The sequence below is a fragment of the Lutzomyia longipalpis genome, chromosome 2 (assembly GCF_024334085.1).
Source record: "Lutzomyia longipalpis isolate SR_M1_2022 chromosome 2, ASM2433408v1".
NCBI classification, from domain to species: domain Eukaryota; kingdom Metazoa; phylum Arthropoda; class Insecta; order Diptera; family Psychodidae; genus Lutzomyia; species Lutzomyia longipalpis.
Genome location: NC_074708.1, coordinates 27761464 through 27787576, shown reverse-complemented (window position 1 = coordinate 27787576; position 26113 = coordinate 27761464). Strand labels below are relative to the sequence as shown.

At 35.1% G+C, this 26113-nt stretch overlaps 3 protein-coding genes across 9 annotated transcripts in view; 2 read left to right on the top strand and 1 right to left on the bottom strand.

Annotated features, from left to right (window-relative positions):
• The window catches only part of LOC129789858 (serine/arginine repetitive matrix protein 1-like), a 982101-nt gene that overhangs the window by 730880 nt on the left and 225108 nt on the right, over positions 1-26113 (top strand). The gene's annotated exons all lie outside the window — the stretch shown is intronic.
• Positions 9746-18409, top strand: LOC129789878 (uncharacterized). The gene is made up of 6 exons (XM_055826973.1): positions 9746-10087; positions 11902-12787; positions 15475-15598; positions 17464-17630; positions 17693-18089; positions 18153-18409. Exons 2-6 carry the CDS (start codon positions 11945-11947, stop codon positions 18317-18319), a joined length of 1698 nt encoding a protein of 565 aa, XP_055682948.1. The 5' UTR covers positions 9746-10087; positions 11902-11944; the 3' UTR covers positions 18320-18409.
• LOC129791231 (uncharacterized) lies at positions 20578-24700 on the bottom strand. Its single transcript, XM_055829299.1, has 3 exons — positions 24610-24700; positions 23148-24201; positions 20578-20614 (listed from the first exon to the last, which is right to left on the bottom strand). The coding sequence occupies exons 2-3, from the start codon at positions 24167-24169 to the stop codon at positions 20578-20580; spliced, it is 1059 nt and encodes a 352-aa protein (XP_055685274.1). The 5' UTR covers positions 24170-24201; positions 24610-24700.

Here is a 26113-nt window from a genome sequence, read left to right as displayed (position 1 = left end):
AAACGTCCTCTAAAAGGTCATTGAATAAATATCGTGATAAAAATAGCGCATGTTTCAGTGTTTCAGAGTTTCAATGTTTCACGTGGACGCAAAAGGATTAAAGTTAGTCTTCTAATGATAAATAAATCTTAAATATTTAAGGAAATATTAGTTTTTTTTTCATTCCAAATTATTATGAACATGAGATCCTCTTCAGGAGGGCCGAAAAGACATTCAAAAATGCATTAGAAGTTTGTATAAATTGCCAGCCGCCATTTTGTTTTAATAATTCTTTTCAAAACTTCTTTAAAATTCACAAAGAACAATAGAATTATAAGAAATATTTGTTCAAAAAGTTCAGTTGTGCTTGTAAAAATGATGGCAAGAACTGTAGAAGCGTCAATAATAAAATAAACTTTAAATTATTAACCCCTTTTCAATCATTTTCAAAACGACGTGAAGACACAAAGTATCAATTACAAGGAGGAAAAGTTAATGATCTGCCGATGCCTCAGTGAGGGAGGTGAAGGCACTGAAAGCAATAAATTTAGGATTTGGATAATTTTCGTCTCTTTTATAAATAGATCACGTCGGAGTGACTTCCGGCGGGGAATTTGTGTTAGCTCTAAAAAACAAAAGAGCGGGAGTTTGTAGGCCGTTTTCGTGTGTGTTGTGTAATTTGCGTTAATTTGCTCTCTGCTGTGATGTTTAGAAAAGGAAGAGGCAGCATAGAGAGATGATTGACCTGCATTTTATGAATATTGTCTCTCTGTACGTTTTATTTTCGTTTCGATGGCCATTTTGGCGGTCATTTCTAAAACCGTCCATAGGGCACACTTTGGCCAATCCGGTCGATTCTTTTGAAGATTGAATTTCAAGGAAAAAATTTTCTTTTCGCTCTTCCAAAACATCTCAAGAATTTTCCTCATAAAAATACTTTTTTTTTTCATCTCTTTAAGAAAGAGTCTGCAATTTCTTAGGGAGAGATAAATGAAGTCACAAAAAGATGGTGAACATCTGGCAATGTTTTCTTTCTTCATCATGAGACGCACCGGAGTCTGATGCTGACTCTGAGGCAGCGAGAATTAACATCTCCAGCCACACGCACGCAATTTATTGTTCTTTCCTATGCCAAATTGGGGGCGTATTTATCTTTGCGCGCCTTTCTTTCAACTCCACATAAACTTAGAGAATATTTATCTAAAGAGTCTTCTTTTTTAGGTCATAGGATCTTCTACTCCTCCTCCTCTTATTAACCCACATTTTACTTCTCCGGAAGATCATCATCGCGTATTGATTGAAATGTAGTTTTCTCTATTTGTAATAAATTCTGCGGGAAGGAAAGGCAATTTCGTTACGAAATGCCTCAGAGTGGCTGCTGAAGTGAAGCAAACATTCATTATATGAGAGTGTTGGCTCTTGTGGAGGTACTTTCTTCATGCCTCAATGAAGATGTGGTCACAGAAGGTGTGTACTTGCTGGGAAAATATTTATTGCTCACGAGAGTTTGGAAATTTAAAAGAAATTTTGAAATATTTTACTTTCGATGAAAATGATTTACAGATGATACATTAATGAGTTAACGAGCAGACGATTTTGGAAGTTTTTGCTAAAAATCTTTGAAAAAATTGAAAATTCAATTAAAAAACTAGAAATGTTATAGAATAAAGTAAAATAAAGACGCGAAAGGATTAAGATTTTAATAAAATTATGACAACCATTCGTAAGTGTTTAACATTTTTATCAATTAACCCCTTTCTACGGTATATTATTAAATAAATAAACAAAAATTATTAATTAACTAATTAATTATTTAAGAGTTTTAAATGTAATTTGAAGCTTCTGTACAAAAAAAATAGGAATTATAATGTTCCTTAAAAAAACAAATTAAAAGTTTTTGCAGCGCAATATTTACATATGTGACTGTTTTTAAAGGAAATTTTCCTTGTAAATACATCTTCTTTGCATTGGCTATTTGATTCTCACACGAGAAGGTTGTGCCGCTCCAGACAAAATATTTGGATTTTTCCTTTATTTTTGATTATTTCTTATTTATTTGCATATCTTGGGATCAATATTAGGTTTATTTATTTATTTATAGATTTTTTGGCATTTAATATTTAAGGATTTATTGGATTTTCTTGAATTTTCACGGAGCTCGCGGAGCTCTTTTCCGTGGCTAGCGCATTGGTGGTTGTGTCCACTACATTAGCACGTCGTATTAGTACGTGTTAAGCGTGTGGAGCTGTGCTCGTGTGTGTCTCACACACTGAGCTAAGCGAAATGACGAGGAGTGAGAAGACTAGCGGGCATCAGCCGCCTGATGAAGGTGGTGTGAGCGAGGAAATGGATTTTCAGCAAGAGAATGAGCAAGGGAATGAGGAACAGGGAGCCCATGGTGGAGATCCCCCGGAGATAAGAATTAGGCAGTATGGAGAGAGAGCAGATGGACCGTTTATTGTTTATTTGCGTGCGAAAAAGAAGCACTCTTTGGCATTAATGAAGACTTCGGGAGCGATCTTTAAGAAGTATGCTGATGTTGAGTCGATTTTACCTGTAAATAGGGACAAGCTCAAGGTGTTGATGAAGAATAAGGAAGATGCGAATAAGTTGGTAAAGGATGAAGTTTTCTGTAAGGATTTCTTCACCTACATCCCAGCTAAGGAAACTGAAGTATTTGGAAAAATTTTCGTGAATGAATGCGAAGATGATGCGGAATTCAAATGTGAAGCATATGGGATTATTGATGGTTCCCAGGAGAAGATTAAGGTGTTGGACGCTAAACGTCTCAACAAGAAGGTTGGTGAGGGATCTGAGGCAAAATTGGTGCGCACTCCTTTTGTGCGTATTGTTTTTGAGGGCACTATTCTCCCAGATTATCTTGTCATGAACAGACTGAGAATCCCAGTGAAAGCATATGCACCGAGAATTATGGAATGCAAGATCTGTTTTAGACTTGGACACACTGAAACACACTGTGGAAATCGTCAGAGGTGTGAAAAGTGCGGTTTATTCCATGAAGAAGGTGGAAATTCTCTGGCATGCACTAGTGAGGGTGCCTATCAGTGCCCTAATTGCAAGCTCCTGGTTCGTGATAAGAAGACTCATAAATGCAATAAGATTAAGGAGATGAAGGACAATGCAGTAGAAAAAGCTCTCAATCGAAGAGATAAAGCGCGTGATGATATTCGCCAAGGATTGCCTTTGAATTCGAGCAGTCAAAATAATGTTGAGCGTCGTCAAGGATTGCCGAGAAATTCGAGTACGCAAAACAATGATGAGCGTCGTCAAGGATTGCCAAGAAACTCGAACAGTCAAAATAATCCGCCTCGAGGTGGAGCAAGAAGGAAGGTGCCAAGTGAATTCCCTCCATTAACAGAAAATCGATTTAAAGGATTGGAAAATGAAGGTGAAAACGATGAGATCTCAGATCTGTCAGATTGCGAGTACGAGGCGTTGGGTTTGGAGAGACCTCGTAGAAGGGCAGGTAAGAGGAAGAACCCTGAAAATGCGGGAAGGGAAGAAGAGAGATTCTTCCAATGGGCTACTGAATATGATAAAGCAAGGGCAAATAAGGCACCTCGGACGAAAAGCCCTCCAAGGGCTCAGGGGAAAAAAGCAAAGAAAGGTCCCCAAGGGAGATCGAACGAAAGAGGACATTTCTCCTTTTTCAGTGGTTTTGGATGGAAAGAGATGATTTTGTTCATGTTGAAAAATTTTGGCTTCGGTGATGGCTTTCTAAGCTTCATTGAAGACCTTATGTTTCCTTGGATAGAGGGTCTTTTGGAAAAGAATATGCCTATGATGTATGATGAAGATGATGATGATGATGATGGAGCCGATTGTTAATAATTTAAAGGTCATTCAATGGAACCTAAATGGAATTAGGTCGAAACTCCAGGATCTGTGTGTTGTGTGCAATCGTGAGAATGTTGATGTTTTTCTTCTTCAGGAAACTAAAGTTACACCTCGTTGCCATTTGAGAATACCAGGGTTTAATCTTTTCAGACGGGATAGAACAGATAGAGGTGGAGGAGTTATAATAGGAGTTCGTACTAAATATCGAGCAACTCGACTGAGTATACTCGATGAAGAGCGTACATCGGCGGAAATGGTGGGTGTAAAAGTCAGTGTAAATGATAGTTCATGGGCATTTTGGTCTATTTATATCCCAAACACAGCGGATATTAGATTTTCTGATTTAAACAGAATATGGACAGATAATACTGATAAACGTTTTATAGGGGGTGATTTTAATGCTCACAATGTGTTGTGGGGATGTTCTCAAACCAACGGTAGGGGAACCACCCTTGCCAATTGGCTAGAAGAAAAGGATCTAGTAATCCTTAATGATGGTAGGGCAACTAGGGTAGCATGTCCACCCGCTACTAGTAGCGCCATTGATATTTCGCTTGTTACGAGTGATGATGCCCTCGATTGGTCATGGGACCTACATAGCGATATGTTAGGGAGTGATCATATCCCAATTATGGCCACTTGGCTTAATCCCAGACAGCATAATAACCAGATATCTGAACCTGAAGAAGGATATTTCAGAGAGGCCCACACTAACTGGAAAAGGTACAGAGAATTGGTAATTGAAAATATTGACAGGATTAGCCACCCATCTCCAGAAATCCGTTTGGAAAAATTTAATAAAATGATGTTGAGTTCTGTGGCCAATGCCCAAATTTCCCAAAGGTCAGGAAGAAGAAGTTCGGAGACCCGTATGCAAAGAAGAGATGAAATTTGGTTTGATGCTGAATGCGCTACTGCATGGGTAGAAAGAGACCTTGCTAGCAGAGCCTTTTTAGAACATGGCACCAGAGAGAACTTCTTGGCGTACAAAAGGATAGATGCAAGAACGAGGCGACTCTTTAGAAGGAAAAAGACTGAAAGTTGGAGAACTAGGTGTGAAGGTTTTTCCAATTCAACATCATTAGCGGAATTATGGAATATGGCTAGAGCTTATAGAGGTCAATCTAGAAGTCAAAAGAGTACAATGAGCACTACCGAATACAGTGCATTTGCGGATAAATTGGCACCACCATTTGTATATGAACCCTTCGTTCCTTCTGAGATTATAGGTAATAGCAGTTCCACTGCTACAGCTAGCAGATGGGATGACTTTTCTTTAGGTGAACTTAATAATGCAATTGAAGACACCAAGAATAAAGCCGCCGGAGATGATTTGGTCAGGGTCAGTCTCCTAAAGAATCTTCCCAGTGTAGGTATTGATAGTCTATTAAGAATTTTCAATGAATTTCTGAACTCCTCTGAAGTCCCCATCGCGTGGCGTACCTCCAAAGTAATTGCAGTAAAGAAACCCGGGAAAAATGGAACTTTGGTTGAACATTTCAGGCCCATTTGCATTCTGTCATCAGTTAGGAAAGTCTTTGAAAAGATGATCTTACATCGAATTGAGTTATGGGTTGATGCAAATCAACTTGTTCCTCAATCACAAATGGGATTTCGAAAGGGTATGGGTACTTTGAATTGTTTAGCAGGTCTACAAACTAAAATCCAAATTGCAAAAAAGGCAGAGAAAATTCTAGGCTGTGTTTTCTTAGATGTAGCTTCGGCTTATGATGGAGTTTTAGTAAATCTTCTTTGTCAAGATATGCAAGTTGCTGGGCTACCGGCTCATGTCTGTGTGCTTCTTAGCAATTTGTTGGGAGAGCGTCGTCTTGATTTTTACAGCGGAAGAGATAAGGTGTTGACAAGGACGGGGTTTGTTGGACTACCACAGGGATCGGTACTCTCTCCGATCTTCTACAATCTATATGTCAGGGAAATAGAAAATGTAATCCCCGAAGGGTGTTTTATTTTTCAGTATGCCGACGACATAGCCATTGGAATTTCGCATAAGGATTCTGATGTTCTATCCTTAGGACATTGTATGTAACTACAATTCGATCGGTGTTAGAATATGGGTCATTCGTTTTTCGAGGTGCCGCTCAGACTCACCTGATCAAGCTTCAGCGTATTCAGTGGCGTGCTTTAAGAATATGTTTGGGAGTGATGACGTCTAGCCACACGGGATGCTTGGAAGTTCTCTCTGGTTGTTGCCCATTGGAAGTTAGATACATGGAATTGTCTGCCCGATTTCTAATAAGGTGTTCTTATAGAGACAGCGCGTTAATTGGTGAGATGAGAATGCTACAAAGCGTAGATCCTGGGAATGCTATTTGCAAGATTCTTCAAATAGTGGATGAAATTGGTTGGAACAATAATGCCTTAGTGCAATATGATCCCCCGGAAAACTTTGAGAAGCCACATTTTAATGTGTGCTTGGACATATGGGAGCGGCTACGAGGAATCCCCAAGGACATGTGGGCATCTTTTGCACCTTCTGTTACAGCGGAGGTACTACAAACTCAAAGTACTCAGAATCACCACAGGATTTTTACCGATGGTTCCAAAACTTCAGAGGGAGTTGGGGCAGCTTTCTGGGACGAATCGCTAAATCATGAGGAATGGTGCACTTTGAATAAGCTGTCGTCCAGTTACACAGCTGAAATTAAGGCAATAGAAATGGGTTTGACTAGGGCGATCTCCATGAGATCTAATCATAATAGTGTACTCATTATAACAGACTCTCTATCCTCGATCGAAGCTCTTAAAAATTTCAGACCCTACAGTGATGTTCCTCCCTCTATCTTCTCTGAAATTGTTAAACTTATTGCTGTTTTAGACAGCGCAGGAAAACCAGTCACTTTTCTATGGGTACCCTCTCATGTAGGGATACTAGGAAATGATCGCGCAGACAGCTTAGCGAGAAGAGGGGCATCGTCGTCAAACACTGAGGAAAGAATGTATAGGAAGGAGGACATTTTTGCATGTATTAACAGATGGTCATTGCTGCAATGGCAATCTATATGGCAAGGAGAATCTAGAGGAAGACATGCCTTTTCCATTCTTCCGGAATGTAAGAGGTACCCTTGGTTCCATAAAAATGAAGATCTCACGAGAGAAGCCATTTATTATATAAACAGAATTATTGTAAACCATCTACGCCTCAAGGGGCACTTGTACAGGTTTTCAATGGTTGATAGTCCATATTGTGAGACGTGTAATATGTTTGATGATATTGATCATGTTTTGTTTGTTTGTCCATTGTACGGTGATGGTAGAACGGAGTTGTTGAGGTCTTGTGATTCTATTTGTTCGAATAGAATCACCAGAGACATTGTAGCCATTGCTATTGAAAGTCGACGCGTCGAGCCCCTACAAGCAATTGCAGGGTTCCTTCGACGCCATACAATTACTTTGTGATTTTGGGTCATTCTTCCACTGTCTCCTTCCCAGAGAAGGAGATTAGTTGGTCTTACAGGTTAAAAAAAAAATGTCTCTTGGTCAAAATGGTCATGATTGACCAAAGACCTACAGGGTAGGGGGGATTAAAAAAAAAAAAAAAAACATCTTCTTTGCGCTTCTCCTTCATAAATTAATCGCATTTCTATCATATAAAGCTAATTAAATTATTCTAAATTTGAGAAAAGGGAACGTTTCATATTTTGGGTCAGCGCTTGATCCAATACACGCGAAAGGGTTAATTCAAAATGAGTTTCAGTTAAAATTTGTTATTTTTTCTAAACCATTTTTAACTGTTATCGCTTGATCCAATACACGCGAAAGGGTTAATTGAAAAAAAAGAAAAGACTTTCAGTTAAAAATGATTTTTTCTTTGTCTTTTTAAACCATTTTTAACTGAAACACTTTTCTTTCTTGTTGAATTAACCCCTTCGCGTGAAAAATTTTATCTCCTAACATTTAAATTAATTTAATTAGATTTTTTAAATAAAAATGCGATAATTTGAGAAGGAAATGGGCAAAGACCGCAAATAAGACGTATTGACAAAGAAAATGCTAATTTTCAATATATTAAACGAGGTAAATTGTCGCTTCGCTCCAATTTACCTCGCCCCGCTTCGCGGGGATTTGTTGCGCTTCGCGCAAATTTTAGATGGAGAAAATAATTGAGATGAAAAAGGTCCAATAGAAAAATTATTCGTTGGTAAAAACCGCCTGGTATCAGTAGTCTCTGTACCAAATTTCATCACGATCGGACCAACGGTGTAGAAATGCATAGCTGTACAGGAACGAAATCCTTTCTTTATTATATAGATGGGCCATGCAAAATCTCCAACAGATATTTCAAAGAGAAAAAGTGAATTTCACACAACATTAAAGGCGCCAAATTCAAAAAGTAGTCAAAAAAGCATGAATTTTATATGAGGGCTATGTGAAGGAGGGCTTTGGGGGGAAAATGAATGTCGTTGGTAAAAATCGCCTGGTATCAGTAGTCTCTGTACCAAATTTCATCACGATCGCATCAACGGTGTAGAAATGCATAGCTGTACAGGAACGAAATCCTTTCTTTATTATATAGATATTTCATGCATTTCTGTTTCAAGCGGACGCGAAAAGGTTAATTCATTAATATTCTTAATTGAATTTTATCTTTTCGTATTGAAACCTTTTTTATTGGGACATAGACCAAAATTCAACACCGAATTCTGCATTTCACCGATTTAAGGGGGGTCTCTTGGGAAAATTGTTAGAGTTTACACATATTTAATGTTGCAATTTTTGGGGATTTTTCTTAAACTTGGTTTTCCGATGTTGGTTACATTTGTAGCCTAATTATTGAAGTGTAAGAAAATCACTTTTCGCCATCTTAGATGCGACGCCATCTTGGGATTTTCCGACTTTTCCACAGAACTGCCCTAAAACACAAAGGTAGGTTTTTCTCAGGATCTACTGGATGGAATTTGATGGGGTAAAAACAAATGAAAGAGGAAATACCAATGCAGATTTTGATGTAGCGGAATTTTGAATTTCCGTTCTGGAGCTGAGAAAAGTTAAAAAACGTCAAAAATATCTGAAAAAAGTCACATTTTTCCACTTTTCTCAGCCCCAGAATGGAAATTCAAAATTCTGCTACATCAAAATCTGCATTGGTATTTCCTCTTTCATTTGCTTTTTACCCCATCAAAATCCATCCAGTAGATCCTGAGAAAAACCTACCTTTGTGTTTTGGGCAAAATCTCAAGATGGCGTCGCACCTAAGATGGCGGAATGTGATTTTCTTACGATCTTCAATAATAAGTCTTCAAATGTGACCAACATTTCAGAACCAAGTTTAAGAAAAACCTCAAGAAAAATAAAAACATTGAATTTCATCAGCTCTCAAAAGAGACCCCCCTTAATCTCACGCATAAAAAAGAGACCTCATAGTTGTTCGCATCCCAAGAGCCCCTCACTACTATCCCATAATAAAATAGGTGATAATTCGACAGTTTCTGTGAATGAAAATTAGCCAAAATTTATTTCTGATCCCAAAAAAGATCGTTATTTTGAAAAATAATTTTCAGTGAAATTTTTGAAAACTTTCTCCCCTGATGAAGAGCATGCTATATTAGTGCAGCAGCACTCCAGCTCCCTGGAGGAGCGTTCTATTAGATCTATTCGTGTCTGTGAGAAAATAAATTTGGCATGAAGAGTGGTTGTGTGATATGATGGAGAGGAGATATTATGAATGTACATTATGTTGTGTGTCTTGAGGTGGTAAAGAGTGAAAAAGAGATGCGATGAGGAATGCAAGAGGTGATTACGAGGCATCGTGAAAGGCGCACTTGAGGTTCTAAACACGATGATGTTGTTACCCACCCCACCGCAGCTTTCCACCACATCGTTGCTGCTGGTGCCAGGGTCAGACTGGGGTTTGGTTACAACGTGCGGGAAAAGCCGAGTTGCGCGCGCCCCAAAGAGTCCACCAGTTTGGTTGGAATGTTGTGTGGCTCAGTTGTTGTTGAACTGCCGCAGCACAAAGTACTCGCGTTCAGCTTAAAAGCAAAATATATTCTCTCGTCAATTTTCCGTTGCTCTTTTTGCTGCTTTTCTGTGGGAACCGCAATTGATCGCATGTAATTGCACAAAGCTCTCAATTTCGGAGTGACAAACGTGATTGAATGCAAAAGAAATTGATGACATTGGTGGATGCCGTTGTGATTGAATCTCTTCATCTCGGCGCGATTGGATTACACCAGCAGCCGCAAGATATTTTGTGCTCACAGAGGGGCTTCGTGTTTGTGTACCAACCAAGGTAATGACTCGACAATTTAGGTAATTTTTTCTCCTCGGCAGCATAGAGAAATCCAAAGTTATGTTTTTTTTTGTGCTTCATCCATCCGTTGGTGGATGTTGGTGCGCGCGCGGGATTCGGTCGCAGGCGCAACTTTTGTGGTCAAAACGGTGAAAATGAATCATACGTTCCATGTTGATGAGCATTGAGCAGAAAATGCCGCTCCGTGTTGGATTATTCGTCACATTTTAGCACACTAATGCTATTTATCGCAAATTACAGCCAGTCAGTGGATTGTCTCTCTCCCAGCAACATGCCTCCAACATCCTCTTCTTCTTCCGTTCATAAACGCCCAGAAAAAAATTAACGATCACCGGAAAATCTCTTTTTTTCACGTGATAAGACAAAGAGAGAAAAAAGAATTCAAAAAAAGAACTCTCACTAAAACACCTTTTTTTCTTATACCTATACTACTAATTTAGCCTCAATGCGGAATTACCGTGTCCACTGACTTGAGCCATTGTCTGTGCAATTTCTTTTTGTACCTATACCTCTCATGTGCAGAGTACTTTACCGTTTCCAGGTGTTTTGAGAAATCTCTCTTTGCTCCATCATTGTCGACACGATGGAAGTCAATTCATGTTGAGTTTATTCATTGCATAACGTGCAGAGTTGAATGATATTGAAATTATCAGTGGCGTGCATGTACCACACCGCCTCATTGCTACAGGAATGATGAAAGTTTAGTACGATTTTATTTATGTTCCGTTGAGGCGCCAAGAGGCGAAAGTTTTCTCGTCTTATTAGATGGCAAAAGTAAATTGGTTTTTGATGTTGGAGGATGATGGAATCCAATTGTGGAAGTACTAAAAGGAGTTTTGTTTAGTTTAGTATTGAACTGGTTTTAGTACATATTTTAGTACATAATTTAGTACACATGAATATTCTACTTAAATAGAAATTTTTATTTTAATTGAAATATCTTTCATGCTATTGGAGTATTTAACATAAAATATTTATTACATTTTTGTACTAAAACTCATTCAATGTATGTACTAAAATCAGAAAAGGTGTGTACGCAAAGTACACAGATGTATGGAATTAAAATAGGGAAAGAGCATTTTTCGTAGTTTATTATGAAGATTATATACACCAAACTACCATTTAAAAAAAAAATAAAGAAATTTTTTAGTACAAACTGATTAATATCTTTTTTTACTAAACAAATTATAAAAAAGTCTCCAATGATTTTTTAAAATTTTTTTTTAAATAAATCAGTGAATACCCTGGATATTTAACTTATAATCTACTTATTTAAAAAAATATTTTTTTGTTTCGTCGTTTTTTTTAATTAGTTTTAGTACCTACGAGGAATTCTGAAAAGTAATTTGAAATCAATTGAAAAAATTATTTCTAATATTTAATTAAATAGTACTAAAAATTACTAAAACTGTTCTAATTCATTTCACTTTTATATTACATCATTTCTATGTAAATTATAATCAAAATATTCAATCACGATGATCTTAATTTTTTCCAATAACTTTTAGTACAACTACTGATATATTTAAATAATAAATCAGAATTCTCTCAAATCGCAACCTTCTCTAATGATTCCTTCGTGTGCAGAAGAAGCAAAAAAAATTATGTTTTATGTTTATTGAGGGGGGAGAAGGAATCATTGTAGCGAAACTGATTTTTATCTGTAAATTTTTCAACTCAGTCTTGCAAGTCAGCAAAGTGTGACCCTATTTAAATGAGCAACGTTGCACAGAACACTCAACAAAATGTTTATCAGCATTTTTTTATTTATTGCTCTCTGTCCCACGCAACAGGTACAAATGGACAAATTGAGGTGGGCCACCTGTTAGAGAGAGCATGATGGCATCCACAGTGGAATCCTCGCGGCATCAGCAGGAGCGTCAGGCGCACGATGGGAGACCCACGAGTGCCTATGATAATCTCAATGGTGGCACAAAGGGTGGAGGAGGGTTGAAGGGGGAAGGGGGTAGGAAGGCCGCCAGGTCATCGTTGGGGGAGGAATCAATTCGACGGAGCAACGGTGGCTTCCCGTACACGGAGATCTCATTCAAGTTCGATGCAATTCCAGCTGCGAGTGAGCATCAGAGTGGCGTCATGGGCAGGAATGACGATGCTGTGACGCACGATAAGTGTGGTGAGAGAAATCCCGGCGCAGCTTCTCCACCTGGAAGTCAGTATGGAGGTGCTGAGAAGAGCGACAAGGTAGTGAATCTCAGTGAGGTGCAACAGAGTGATGAGAAGAGGCGCCACGATCACAAGGCGATCATCAGTAGTGCAAAATCGAATTTTTTCGGTCTAAACGGGAATCAGAGTGAGGCTGAGAAGAAGGACACTGCCGAGGGGCTCACAGACAAGGGAAGAGTTCCCAGACGACGAATAAGGCTGAAGATGGACGACGATGAGGAGGATTCGGAAGAGTATGGCGAGGAGACGGTTAAACTTCTCCCGGAAGTGGTGAACACATTCAACCTTCCCGCCACAAATGGTTACCAAAATGTCCCGCGGAATAGCCATAAATTCCAGCATCAAGTTAGTTATGTGCAAGAGATGAAACTCGTGGAGTCTTCATCGTCAGACTCAGCTCCAGCGAAAAGTGATGTCGTTGTGCCGAGAATTAAAAATCCCGCCAGATCCTCAACACCAGACAATGAGTCCCACAGGCTCAGCCAACCTTCACAGGTGAGTAGAAATTTTTCAAATAATTTTTTTTTTGTAAAGAAACTTGCATTTTCATCATTGACCCTTTAGGTCGTCTAGCGAAGGTGTTTTCTAACGAACAATGCTCATTGCCAGGGGGTCAATTTCGCTCTAATGATAATGATTAGGTAGCTGTGAGAGACGTGCATGATATGATAGCTTCAATATTTACATTGTCTTCCCACGTTATGGGGAGAATTTCATGAATTTCCTGCATTTTCTTTGCATTAGAATATTCTTTGGGAATATTGGGAAGTTTAAAAGGAATCGGGGATAGCGGAAGCATTGAATACCCAAATAGATTTCTTGATTCTTTGCAATAGATGGTGTTATCAGAGATATTTTGATTTAATTTTTCTTTATTCTATTTCTTTTTATTGGAAAATCTCTAATTCTTCTTTAGAGATTTGTCGGAAATATGGTTTAAAATTACAAATTAAAATAAAAATAAAAACCTTAAAAAATTTTGTTGAGTTTTTAATTTTTAGTTTTTAATCTATTGTATTTAAATAAATTTTTCTTATTTGTTTTCTTCAAGTTTGACTTCAATTTTGAACTTCAAATAAACAAATGTGATAAAAATCTTTTCCTTTCTTTTCTTACAATTTGTCAGTTATAAGATCCTTGGTATTCTGGGAATAATCTTTTAAGATTTTGACAGTTTGTTTCTGTTTTTAATTGTGTTTTTGAAGGAAATTACTTTTCCAGAGCTCTTTAAAGATCTTTCTGACTATTTTCTGGAACAACAAATTCGTGTTTTAGACAATTAGAACGATTTAAAACATCAACTGACAAATTCTTTCAATAACTTTAAAATTGTTAGAAAAGAAAAGAAAAGATTTTTATCACAATCTACTCTAATTATTAAAAAAAAAAACAGAAAAAGAATTTTTTAATTATAATAGAACGATAAAATTCTATACAATAAAAGCTCATAAAAATAAAAGGAAATGCTCAAGATGTGGTTAAAACGAAAACAATTATTTTATAAGTTAGCCTCCAGGGAGTCTAGTAATTTTCGTATGATATTTCTGTGGAAAACTTCCTATTTATTATTATTTTCCTAATTAATTCCCAGATTAATTCCTAAATTTATTCCTTGTCAATTTATTTGTAAAAATGATTCACTCGCCGCAATTCTATGCAGAATTCTATCGTGCAAAACACGGACCTGATGTATTGTGTGAAAATTACAATTTACCAACGATTTTTCCATGGAAAATCTCGTGGAAATTTCTCCATTAAGTCGGTGTCTCTAATGCAATTCTCGCTGCATGGCATTGACTCCAACCAAACTCATTATCTTGGATTGATAGTTGATCTTCAGGTGCTAATTGTTGTGCGACTGAATGGCAGATTTATTGCGAAAAACGCATTTAATTTTCCCTTTGTGACCATGATTTTTCTTTTGCACACGTGCCCCCCTCTTTCCAGCGACGAGACGCCTTTTTTGCACGCCTGATGGTTTGGAATTGCGATTGATTTCCAAGAATGCATTTTTTTGTAGCTTGGCTCCTATTTTATTGATATGTTGTAAATTTTCACACCTCAATGGACTTTTTTTTTCTTTGACCAAGCAGGAGGTTTCTTTTGCCACTCCATGGGAACTATTGCGTAATTTATGGTGTCTTCACACGCGTCATGTTTTAATTAATAAAATGTAAATTGCACTGCGCGATAAGTGTATGAGAAAATTTAATTGCTTTACATGCTTCTCGAGGTACATAAAATTGCTATGTAGTAGTTTCATATATATACTCTCAGTACTACAGACTTTTTTTACGCTCACCTCTCTAGGAAATCACAGAGAAATCTTTCACTCTTCACCTGCTTTTGATTTTGCTGCGATAAAGCAAAAATTCATTGGAGTTTCATTCTCAAGAGCAAGAATAAAGTATAGAAGAGAGAGAGAGAATTAATTTGCGGAAAACGGAAGGTGTTTTAGAGGCATAAAATTCTAACACAGACGAACGGATAAATAAATCAAGATTCTTCTTCTTTACTTATTTTCTGTTCTAATTAGTTGAGAAAATGAGAGGATCTGTTGAAAGTTTTCTCTGAATTTTTTCCGGCAATATTTCAGGTTGAATTCTCATTGAAATTATCCTGAAACTTTTGAGATTTTTCAAGGCTCCACAAAAGAAAACTTACAGAGCTTTTCCACAGGAAGTTAACTTTAAAGAAAAACTCCAACAATTCCAGTTCTTTCCTCTCACAATACGAAGACTTATTCCAGCTTTCACATTTGATTTTCCGTTTAGGTTTCTCATTAATTGTGATTCATTGGTAATTTTCCAAGCAATTAAAACCTAATTTCCTTTCAAAAATGTACAAAATTCCAAGAAATTTCTTCACACAATTCACTGCCATTGGCAAAATAGCCTTCAACTGCCAAGAAAACTCCCATATCGCCACTTCCGATGCCACTTAAAAGGTGAATGAGGTGCCAAAGACCTCCCAAAGCATCATCCCAATAAATTCCACAAAACTTCCGTGAAATGTCTTCGCATAAACACCGCATGTTCTTTGTAAATATTTACAGAAATACGGCCAATGGCACTACTTGTGGGTGTTGAGTTTATAAAAGAAAAACATCTCTCACTGGGGGTGCGTTCAGTGACCCAATTAAATTTTAATTAAATTCTTTTGTATTATTTGTTGTCTTTCAGGCAGTTTACATGGCCACCACTGTGCCGCAAAATATGAAACCCATCCAAATTGCAGGGAGGCACGTGCCAACAAGATCCAGTCTTAGGCATTCGCGTATGTTGGTTGTTAATAAAAATTTCAAAGGTGAGTTTTTGTACAAATGTTTTAATCATTCAATATGGCAGCTTTAACGGAATTTATTTGAAATTTTTGGGCATATTTACGCAAGTTTTTTTTTTGTATTATTTGAGATTTTTTGGACAATATTTAATAAATTTTGAGTGGTATGACTTGAAGCAAAACGAGTAAAACATTCTCAATCAAACTTAGAATTATTTTTTTATAAGCGGTTTAACAAATTTGAAGGTTATGTTTGAATGCTTTGTAGAATCAGCGCCACCATTTTGTTCTAAAGTGAACTTTGAGATGCATTCTGAATTTTTTTTAAATTGAAAATTTAAGAATTTGAAGCTGCCTGAGCCAGAATAGTAAAGAATTTTCATTAGAATTATGTTTTAATGATCATGATTTCTTAATTTTTAATTTTTAAAGAATTATTTGTAAAAATACTTTAAAAACAGAGGTATGGCTGTAAAAATGGCCTTGAACCTAAAAAAAAACAAGGTTTACGACCCATAGGGGTCGATTCTTTGAAAAATCTTTTATTTTCTAATATTTCATATTGAAAATTAATGTAAAATTTTGAGTTTGTTTTATGATAATAAAGTTACATAAAAAATAAAAGATTTCAGGTATATTATTTGTTCTAGTATAGCCTAGAACTGTCAAGGTTCTTTAAGAGTTTTCAAGAATACCAAAACTTTTGCAACTTTCGAATTGTAAGATAAAAAAAGATTTTTGATAGAATCGAATTCCTTATCGATTTCCTCTTTTTTTTTAAAGAAAAAAAAAAGATTTTTGTCATATTTTCACCGTTTTCATGTCTTATGATATTTTTTAATCAAAATCAATCAATTTTTCTGTTTCGTATACATACATCAGCACCATCTCACAACAGAATTCTTTTTTTTTTGTAAAATATTCTAACTACTAAACTTTGTTAACAGAGCTCATTAGAAGAATTTTTCTTGTGTAATAATCCAGCTTCTGAAGACAGTGTACCTTCTCTTCCAAAGATTATTTGCATTGCAAATATTATTCTTTGTATTTAAATTCTTTTTTCTCTTTGCAAATAATATTTTAACGAAGGTGGACATTTTTTTTTCGAAGTTGAATCTCAATAAAAGAAATGATGTCACATTTGAACACCAAAGTCAAGGCGGATTAGCATTCAATTGAGGAAAGTCCAACGAGAGGAGCTCTTCACTCAGTCCCACGTGGAGCAATTTTAATGAATAAAGAAGCTGATTTAATTGTAGCTATTGAGAAGTTACTGATTATTTTTTTTTCTTATTACGTGCTCTGCACAATGTTATTTATCTCACAAGAAAATCTCTCTGGAAAATCCTTTGCTGCAATTTCTCCGTCAATTAAATAGACAAACCTTGTTGAAAAAAAGTCTCTTGTGATCGTTTTTTTATTAATAGACAAGAGCAAAAAAAATCTTGGCGATCAGCTTTCGATAAAAAGCATTTTTATTGGCTAAACTTTTACTAAATGCGTGCCAGAGGTGAAATAAATAATAAATTCTGGAAGTGATTGATGTGCCGATAAATCCATTTATCAGCATAAAGTGCTTGAGAAGTGTTAGGAAATTCACGTGGAAAGAAAAAAAGGTGGATTAGAAATCGAGATTGTGAACAATATTGTGAGTTACATGAATAGTTGGGCCCAATCGTGCGATATATTTACCTCTTTTCTTGCAAAACTATTCAAGGAATGCGATATATTATTTTAAAGGAAGATTTTTCAATTTAGAATTGAAATTTTAGGACTTTTTGAAGCATTTTTTTTCTAGTGTGGAAAGGAGTTTATTCAAATTTTTGAATGTTTTTAATTTCCAAGAAAATAAATTCGTTAAAATTAAAATAAACGTTTTTCTATTGCAGAAAATGGAAAACCAAATCCACTGAATTTGCGACATCCAAAGTGGGGAAAAACCTGCATGATACTGCAGATCCTTTCTGGGATTCTAGCAATTGGAATTGGGCTGTGGCTTCTCCTCTGGGCACCAAGCACGAGAGTCCAGGACAATCCCTACTGGAGTGGTCTCATTGTAAGCTCTCAAAATCATTTTTTTTATATTCCTTCCGTCTGAAAGCAAATTCATCCTTTCAGCTCATTGTCTGTGGGTCCCTCGGATGCGCCGCTATGGACTTCAAGAGAGCTCCACGGAGTAAATCGCGCGAGATTTGTTTTCGATTGCTTAAAATAAAGTTCAGCGTTTTCCTCGTTCTGGCCACGTTGACCACCCTCCTGGCTGCGTTGTTTGCTGCCGTCCATCTGGGAGCGCTCTCAGCCTCCTCAACCAACTGCCTGCCCTCAAACATCTTCACCGTCAGCTCCACGTGCGTGTGCCTCTTTGGAACGCGAAATGAGACAACGGACCACTTGGAAGTTCTTCGGCACACAGGAGGGGATTCGGAGAAAGCAGTTTCCACCGGAGGGACGGAATTCCACTACAGGGATCTCAATTGCAGGGAGGTAGTGGGACCTTTCCGCTACATTCTCATGGGTAAAGCCTTTAGAATATTCTCAGAAAAGAATTTTTGACTGAGAATGATTTTTTTCTTTTTAGGATCAATTGCAACGAATCTCGTGGGTTTCGTGGCCGCGGCGACAGTCCTCATTCTCTACTGGACTGGAAGGCGCCAGAGACGGAGACACGGGCCAATGGGGATTCCACAGACAGTAGCACAACTTCCAGAATGCAGAGATGTGCCGGATTGTGTTGATTCGACGTGATGGAAGCTTAATTACTTTTTTTCCAAATGGGAGGGTGGAAATTTTGTAAGATATTTTCTCAATTAAATATAACATGATGCCTCTGAAAAATCTTTTTAATTTTTGGATATATAATTTGAGCTTTCGAGGAGCATTGATAGACCAGAAAGGGATTGAAAGTTGATAGAGCGCCAGTGGGTAGGCAAAGTTCGTTGATTTGAAAGTATGTTTTGTACCTACAATGGATGGATAGTTTATTCCAACAACAGTGATGGTCGTGAAAATAGATTTTTTTTTGTTTAAGGGGGGTCTCTTAGGAAAATTGTTAGAATTTACATAATTTTTAATGATGTAAATTTCGGGGTTTTTCTTAAACATGGTTTTCCGATGTAGGTTACATTTGAAGCGTAATTATTGAAGTGTAAGAAAATCACTTTTCGCCATCTTAGGTGCGACGCCATCTTGGGATTTTCCGACTTTTCCATAGAACTGCCATAAAACACAAAGGTAGGTTTTTCTTAGGATCTACTGGATGGATTTTGATGGGGTAAAAAGCAAATGAAAGAGGAAATACCAATGCAGATTTTGATGTAGCGGAATTTTGAATTTCCGTTCTGGAGCTGAGAAAAGTTAAAAAACGTCAAAAATATCTGAAAAAAGTCACATTTTTCCACTTTCTCAGCCCCAGAAAGGAAATTCAAAATTCTGCTACATCAAAATCTGCATTGGTATTTCCTCTTTCATTTGCTTTTTACCCCATCAAAATCCATCCAGTAGATCCTGAGAAAAACCTACCTTTGTGTTTTGGGCAAAATCTCAAGATGGCGTCGCATCTAAGATGGCGGAAAGTGATTTTCTTACTCTTCAATAATTAGGCTTCAAATGTAACCAATATTGAAAAACCAAGTTTAAGAAAAACCCCAAGAAAAATAAAAATATTTAATTTCACCAGCTCTCAAAAGAGACCCCCCTTAACAAGCTTTTATTCCACAATCTGTTTCATATAAAAGTACATAACAATAGGTGGAAATTTTGTGACACAGTTTTAAGAAGTGAAAATAGATATAAAGATTGTTTTATTAAGTGAGATAAAAAAAATAACAACAAAATTAATATATTTACAAGTTATTTCAATTATTATTATTAAACGTTATGCGTGGGTGTTAAAAAATCAGTTAAAAACTCCACATATTCCTTAAAAAAATTATGTATAATATATTTTCTTCGTTTTAGTGATAAATCAATTGGAGTCATGTTTTCTTTATTTTCTAAACCTACGGCTTCTGAAAGGGAAACTTTAAAATCACCTACATATGCAACTCTTTCCAATAATCCTGTGATTACTTCCTCTTCTTTTGGTTTTGCAAATTGCGCAAGATAATGTAAAATATTGCTTTTGTAACTATCTTCAATATTAAGCAAAATTATCCATTGTTGAATTGTTAGCATTTGGGACATTTCAATAAAACGTTTAATTTGTGTTGTATGTAAAGGAGTACCTCCTAAACTGTTTTTCTTAAACAATAATGCAGAAAGTCTGTCTTCGAAGGGACTTTCATTGGGAATTCGCAAAATAGGCATGAATGGTTCTCCTTCTTTAACTTTATCTTTGTTTTCCATAATCATCCATTTGCAATTTTCAATTTTTCCGTAAAGAAGAGTTAATAGATATTCTTTAATCTTCTTAAAGCTATTGAGACAATGAAACACATTCTGTCCATTATTGTTTACATTTTCAAATATTTTAAAAACAATTTCCGGTTCAAGCTTGAATATTTCATCCCAAATGAAGGAATTTTCTTCCATATAAATAGTTTGAATTAGAATATTTTCATTTTCATCACGCTCTAAAAGCATATCAACAAAGAGGTTTTCCTCGCAATTTTGTGAGCTTTTCTTTGCTTTTAAATATTCGAAAATGGGAATAAAAAACTCAGATACATATTTTGTTTCGATTTCTACATAAATGTTATACAAAGTTTTAGTTACCACGCTGAGAAATCTTTTTTCTCCTTCCCATTTCAGAGCATTTTCACAAATTTTGAAAACAAACTCTTTATTCATTTCATCATCAGTTTTACTTAAATCTTCAAAAATATTTCTGACCAATCTTTTGTAAAATTCTAAATCAAGCGTAAGTACTTCCTCAAGATTAGTTCTTTCATTGTATTCGCAAAGGAGATCCATCATTGCTTCCTCTCCATTAACTCTGGCTATGTACACTGCATATATATATTTTAACAGACTTTTTTGAGAACCGTAAAGCTCATAATGCTCACTTATTGATCTTCCTCCAAAGTGCGGACATTGTCCCAACTGTTCAAAAATATTTTCAGGAAGTAATTTCAAAGTATTTTCAACAATTTGCCAATACAAATCGTCTTTTTTCCAATAATAATATAATATTGAATTATTTTCTGAATCAATAAATGAAAATCCTTTTCGCAGCAAGTAATTGATGCAATGACAAAGAAGTTCTTTATCTTTAAGTCCAATTGGACTTTCAGTGTGATGCCCTAAAATCCTGTTGGATTTAATGTTTTTGTAAAAAACGTCCAACAACTCAAAAGCAATTTTATCTTCTAGAGCAACGTCACAGATTCTTTCAAGAAAATTCGTAACATTCATTTCATTATCAAATTCTACTCTCGATATTCTACTTTCAAACAAATTGTAGAATTCTTTTGCTTTGCTGTCTTCGGGAAATTCATTCAGATCTTCAAAGAAATATGCAACAGGCAACTCAAGAAAATTAGATTTTATACAAATGTATGAGAGGATTAGATAGAAATAAGTTTCGTTTTTAAAAATACTGCCATATATCAAATAATACCAAGACCATCGATCAGGGTCAGTACAATATATTAAAGCCTTCAAGAAAATTTTTAAGTAATTCTTCTTCAATTCAGTGTCTTCAAGAGCTTCAGCATGCACGTGGATATCTTCTAAACGAGCTACTCCTCCGTCTTCATCTTGAATTATGTCAAAGATCATGTTTTTCATTAATGATAATTTTACCTCATAGCAGTAAACAACAAAAACATCATTACTCGCTTCTGAATAAAAGTTACAAAGATATTTTAATATTTTTGAAGTATTAAGTTTATCGTTTTTAAAATTGGCTTCTATAAATCGTGGAACAGCATCGAGATTTTCATATTTTATTCCTTTATTGACCCAATTTTCCCAAAGAAAATTGAAAATTGTTTGAAAATTTGAGATTTCTCCAAGATCAAACACCAAAGATTGTAATAAAGACTCGAAAAAATCTAATATAAGTTCATTTCTGCATTGATCAATAGTTATTTTAAATATTCGTAAATTAATTTTTTCAAGAATCATCAGACTAAGAAATCTACAAGTTTGCTGTCTCCTATTAATTTGCACAATAAATCTTTTAAAACCAATGGGACTACCATCTTCAATTCTATTTATTATGTCCATGGAAAAAAAGTATTCCCCAAAAGTTTGATGAATAAACTCATAATTCTCTTCATATCGTGTAATGAAACCTCGTTCGAGGATTTCTGTCTCATCTTTTTTAAATAAATTCTCAAATGAATGTCCTTCATTATTTTCAGATGTTTCATCAAATAATTTGTTAGCCAAAGAAATATAAATATTTTTTATTCTCTGTAATTCATTTGACTTCTTTTCCAAAGAAGAAGCAGAAGTTGGATCAATTCCTTGTTTCTCAAAGTAATTATCAAAGGATTGTTCAAAGATTTTGTTGTACAACCACAATTCATTGAATTCACTTTCATTTCTTGGATCGAAAATTGTTAAACTTTCTGGATTATTTTTGAACATACTCACAGCAATTTCAATCATTATTTTCAGATAAAGCGGAGTTATAAGAATATATCTTCTGATACTAAAAGGTCGATCTGAATGCACTATAAAATCATTAAGAATTGCGAAAATCTTTGAAGTATCTTCCTTTTCCTTGTTCAATTTTTTCTCGAGATATTCAGTACTTTGGTCAATAGTATACATTAATAATTCGATTTCCTCAAATGTTTCCAACTCATTTAGAATCGAGCTGCAATGTAATCGCCCCGAAATGAAAATTTTCATATTAAGAAGTTTGAGTATTTGTATCAAATTCAAAACAATTCTCTCATAAGTTGGCATTATTTCGTCAAAACCGTCAAAGATAAGCAAAATCTTGGCCTTTTCAAGCGTTAAATAAAACTCAAAAAGTTCTCGTTCTAAAGAATTTTCTTTTATCTTCAAAATCTTATCAAGAAGAAAACTTTTTGCTTCAATTTCCGAAGAAAAATCAAAATTCTCCGATTTGTATTTCTCCCAGAAAACTTTGGAAAATGCCCGCAGTTCAATGAATTCAACCCAAAATTCTGGATTTTCTTTCTTAAAATCATTCGCGAGCTTTTGCAACGTTGCCGACTTTCCCATTCCCGGATGTCCTCTCACAACACAATGAGAAAATTTCTGTAAGAGGTCACCTTCGTGAACTATTGAAGAATACGGTTTGAATATTGAAGCCTGAAAGCTCCTTTCAATGTAAAGTTGAGGAATTTTATTTAAAGACAAAGCTTTTCCGATTTTCAAAAAAGTGGATTCTAAAAGATGAATAACTATCTTTTCTAAAAGACTTGTGTGTTCTTTCAGTATAACTAAAGGAACTGAAAATCCTTGAAGCTCAAAAAATAGGTTTTGGAAAATATTTTCCTTTGATTTTTCAGTGATATCTTCCAAAGAAAATGGTGGCAATTCAGGATAAGAATCTTCTCCTTTTATCTTTCCCACATATATTAAATTTTCCTTAATAATCAACTGTTCTGTTTCAATTTCTTCGTCAACAAGAACAACAACTCTTTTATCATACGATTTAAGAGTTTCAAGAAAGAAATCATTTAATTTTGAGATTTGAATTAATAACGTATTCGAATCATTTTGTTGAATGGAAAATAAAACTTTTAAAGCATTCAATTTTAAACATCTTTCATCTCGAATTATTTTACTCTTTGTTTCCAAGATATTGCGAATAATTTCTAAAGATTCTTCCTTAAAATTACGATCATGGGAAATTGCTTTTGGAAATTCATCGAGGAATGCTTTTGAAATTCTTGGCAATTCAACATCTAGCATGGTAATTGAACTGAGTTTTTTAAAATCACTTTTTGTCATGAATTTGCGTTTCTTTTCTTTATCAATTTTGATAAAATTTAAAATGTTGTCACGAAGCAATCTGTAAAAAGCTTCTTCTCTAATTTTAAAAACCTTTTTAATTAACATATCATTCAAATCCTTGAGATCTTCACAATTTGGTGACTCTGACACGTAAATAAAATTCTCAAAAAAATATTTAGAATCTTCGTTAAAATTTTGATAATTTGTTTTAAGTTCGATGTACTTTTCATTTTCGTCTAAATTTTCAAAGAGCTTTTTGTTTAAACTTATAATTTCTGCATCTTGATCGTTCATTTCTTTTAAAACTTTTGAAATTATTGAATCTTTAAAAGAAATTTTCGGGACATTCTTTGAAATGTTTGCCGTTGTCCAGAAGATAAACTTTAGCTTTTCATTTCCTTTATGATTTTTCCTTATTTCTGCAACACTCTTCAAATATGCCCATAAACAAAAATCTTCGTTTTTACCCAAAAGAATCTTTGGTGTGATGAGCTTGTTCTCATAGTGCTTCGCCTGGATCAACAGGATGTAAGTTTCATCATTAATTTGAAATCTGCAGACTACGTCATCGAATTTCGGATAGGTTTTAACTTCATAGCCCAGTGAGAAGTTCTTGCAGTCTAACTTCTGAAGCATCAGAGCGAGATGAAGGAGAATTTCTTCTTGAAATTCAAATCCAACTTTTGGTGTTTTATCCGAATCGTACGTTTCATTCATTGCAATATCTATTTCCTTTGATCATTATTTTTCTGAAAGAAATTTCCAAAAATATTGAATCACAGTTTTGTTGATATAAAATTTCTAAGTAGTTATCATTTTACTAATTTAAGAAAAAAAGGGATGTTTTTATTGTATCCTGTGAATGTTGCAAAAAGAAAAATTATCTCAAATAATAGTTTTGACAAATAATGTCATCAACCTGAAAAATAGCTGAATGATTGAAGAAAGTAAATGGAATTACATATAAAGATAAGAAAGCAAATCGATAGCCAACAGAAAATAAAGCTAATCTCTTATGTATCATTCTATGTGTAAAATTTATGTGGTTATAAACTGTGATAATTTTTTTTTCTATTCATGGCTATAGCTATGTAATTTTGAACTTTTTTATAAATTAGTTAGTATTAGGATAAAATTACATTAAATTAAAAACTTACCTGAATACTTATTAATAATAAATTGTACATGAAATGATTTTAATAACTTAAAATTCACGACGGTTGGATCGAACTGACTACTTGCACTGATGATGTACGAATGGTAACAAATGTTCTACAAATAAAATTCAGCGGTTGAACTTGAGAAAGAAAGATAAGATAAGGCATCGAATGACTAAGAAATTATTGATAACTAGTCAACCCGAGCCCCCAATTACGCGTCATTATTAGTGAGGGGGGGAATAATAGAGTACCCTTAATAGAGTAATAAAATCCCGTTATCTGACTCTTCAGCAGGTAGAAAATGGGAAAAGATCAATTTTTCCATGGGGGCGCTATAAAGGGGGGAGGGGTCGGAATCCCATATAGCACTTCCACTTCCTCTACCCGCATACCAAATTTCATCAAGATCGGCCCAGCCGTTTCGGAGGAGTTCATGTGCCACCAACAGACAAACAGACAGACTTATCAGCTTTATATATTAAGATAAATATATTTTGCACAAAAAATATATATAAACATAATCCACAAGATTCCGTAGAAAATATGAATTTCTATCAAGATTTTCCACATCATCCATTTATACGGAGCTTTGATCAGGGCTTTGACAGAACAGAAAGGAATTGAAAGTTGATAGAGCGCTATTGAGTAAGCAAATTTCGTTGATTTGAATGTAATTTTATTACACACGATGGACTGTTTATTCCAGCAACATAGTGATGGTGATGAAAATTCATTCATTAGTTTATTATCTGAAACAATAAAAATCAACACTATCAATTTATTTTAATTTTTTTATTAAACATATTTTTATATTTATACATTATTTCAATCCCTAATTAATAGTTTAGTCTTTTGATTTTAATTCTCTTGTTCAATTCATGTAATATGGACTTAGAATGATTTTTATTGTCTTGAATCTCATTATTTATTCATTTTCATTCATCATCTCATTTTAATTTAATTAAAACATGGGGTTCTGTGCTTGTTCACATGGCGTTTGAATAGGTGTTGTATTTCAATTAAAATCAGTTTTTCGTCAACCCTAAGTGCTTTGATAGAGTTTCATTGAATTTTTCTTTTTATTTATAAGAATATATAAAGCTGAAAAGTTTGTTTGTCTGTGGCACATGAACTCCTCCGAAACGGCTGGGCCGATCTTGATGAAATTTGGTATGGGGGTAGAGGGGGTCAATACGAGTTGCAAGCGCTATATGGGATTCCGCCCCAACCCCCCTTTATAGCGCCCCCACACAAAAATTGATTTTTTCCATTTTCTACCTGCTGAAGGGTCAGATAACGGGATTTTTTTATTTAAAAAATTTTTCGGGGTACCGTAATATTCATCCCCCCTTTTATAGCTTAAAATGGAGTTTGCTCACACGTGATTGGGGGCTCGGGTTGACTAGTAAACTATAAAATTGTCTGCATTTGCAAATGTTTCTAAAAATCTTATGATTACTTCTTCATTGGGCTTTAAAAAATTGGCAATATAGTGCAAAAT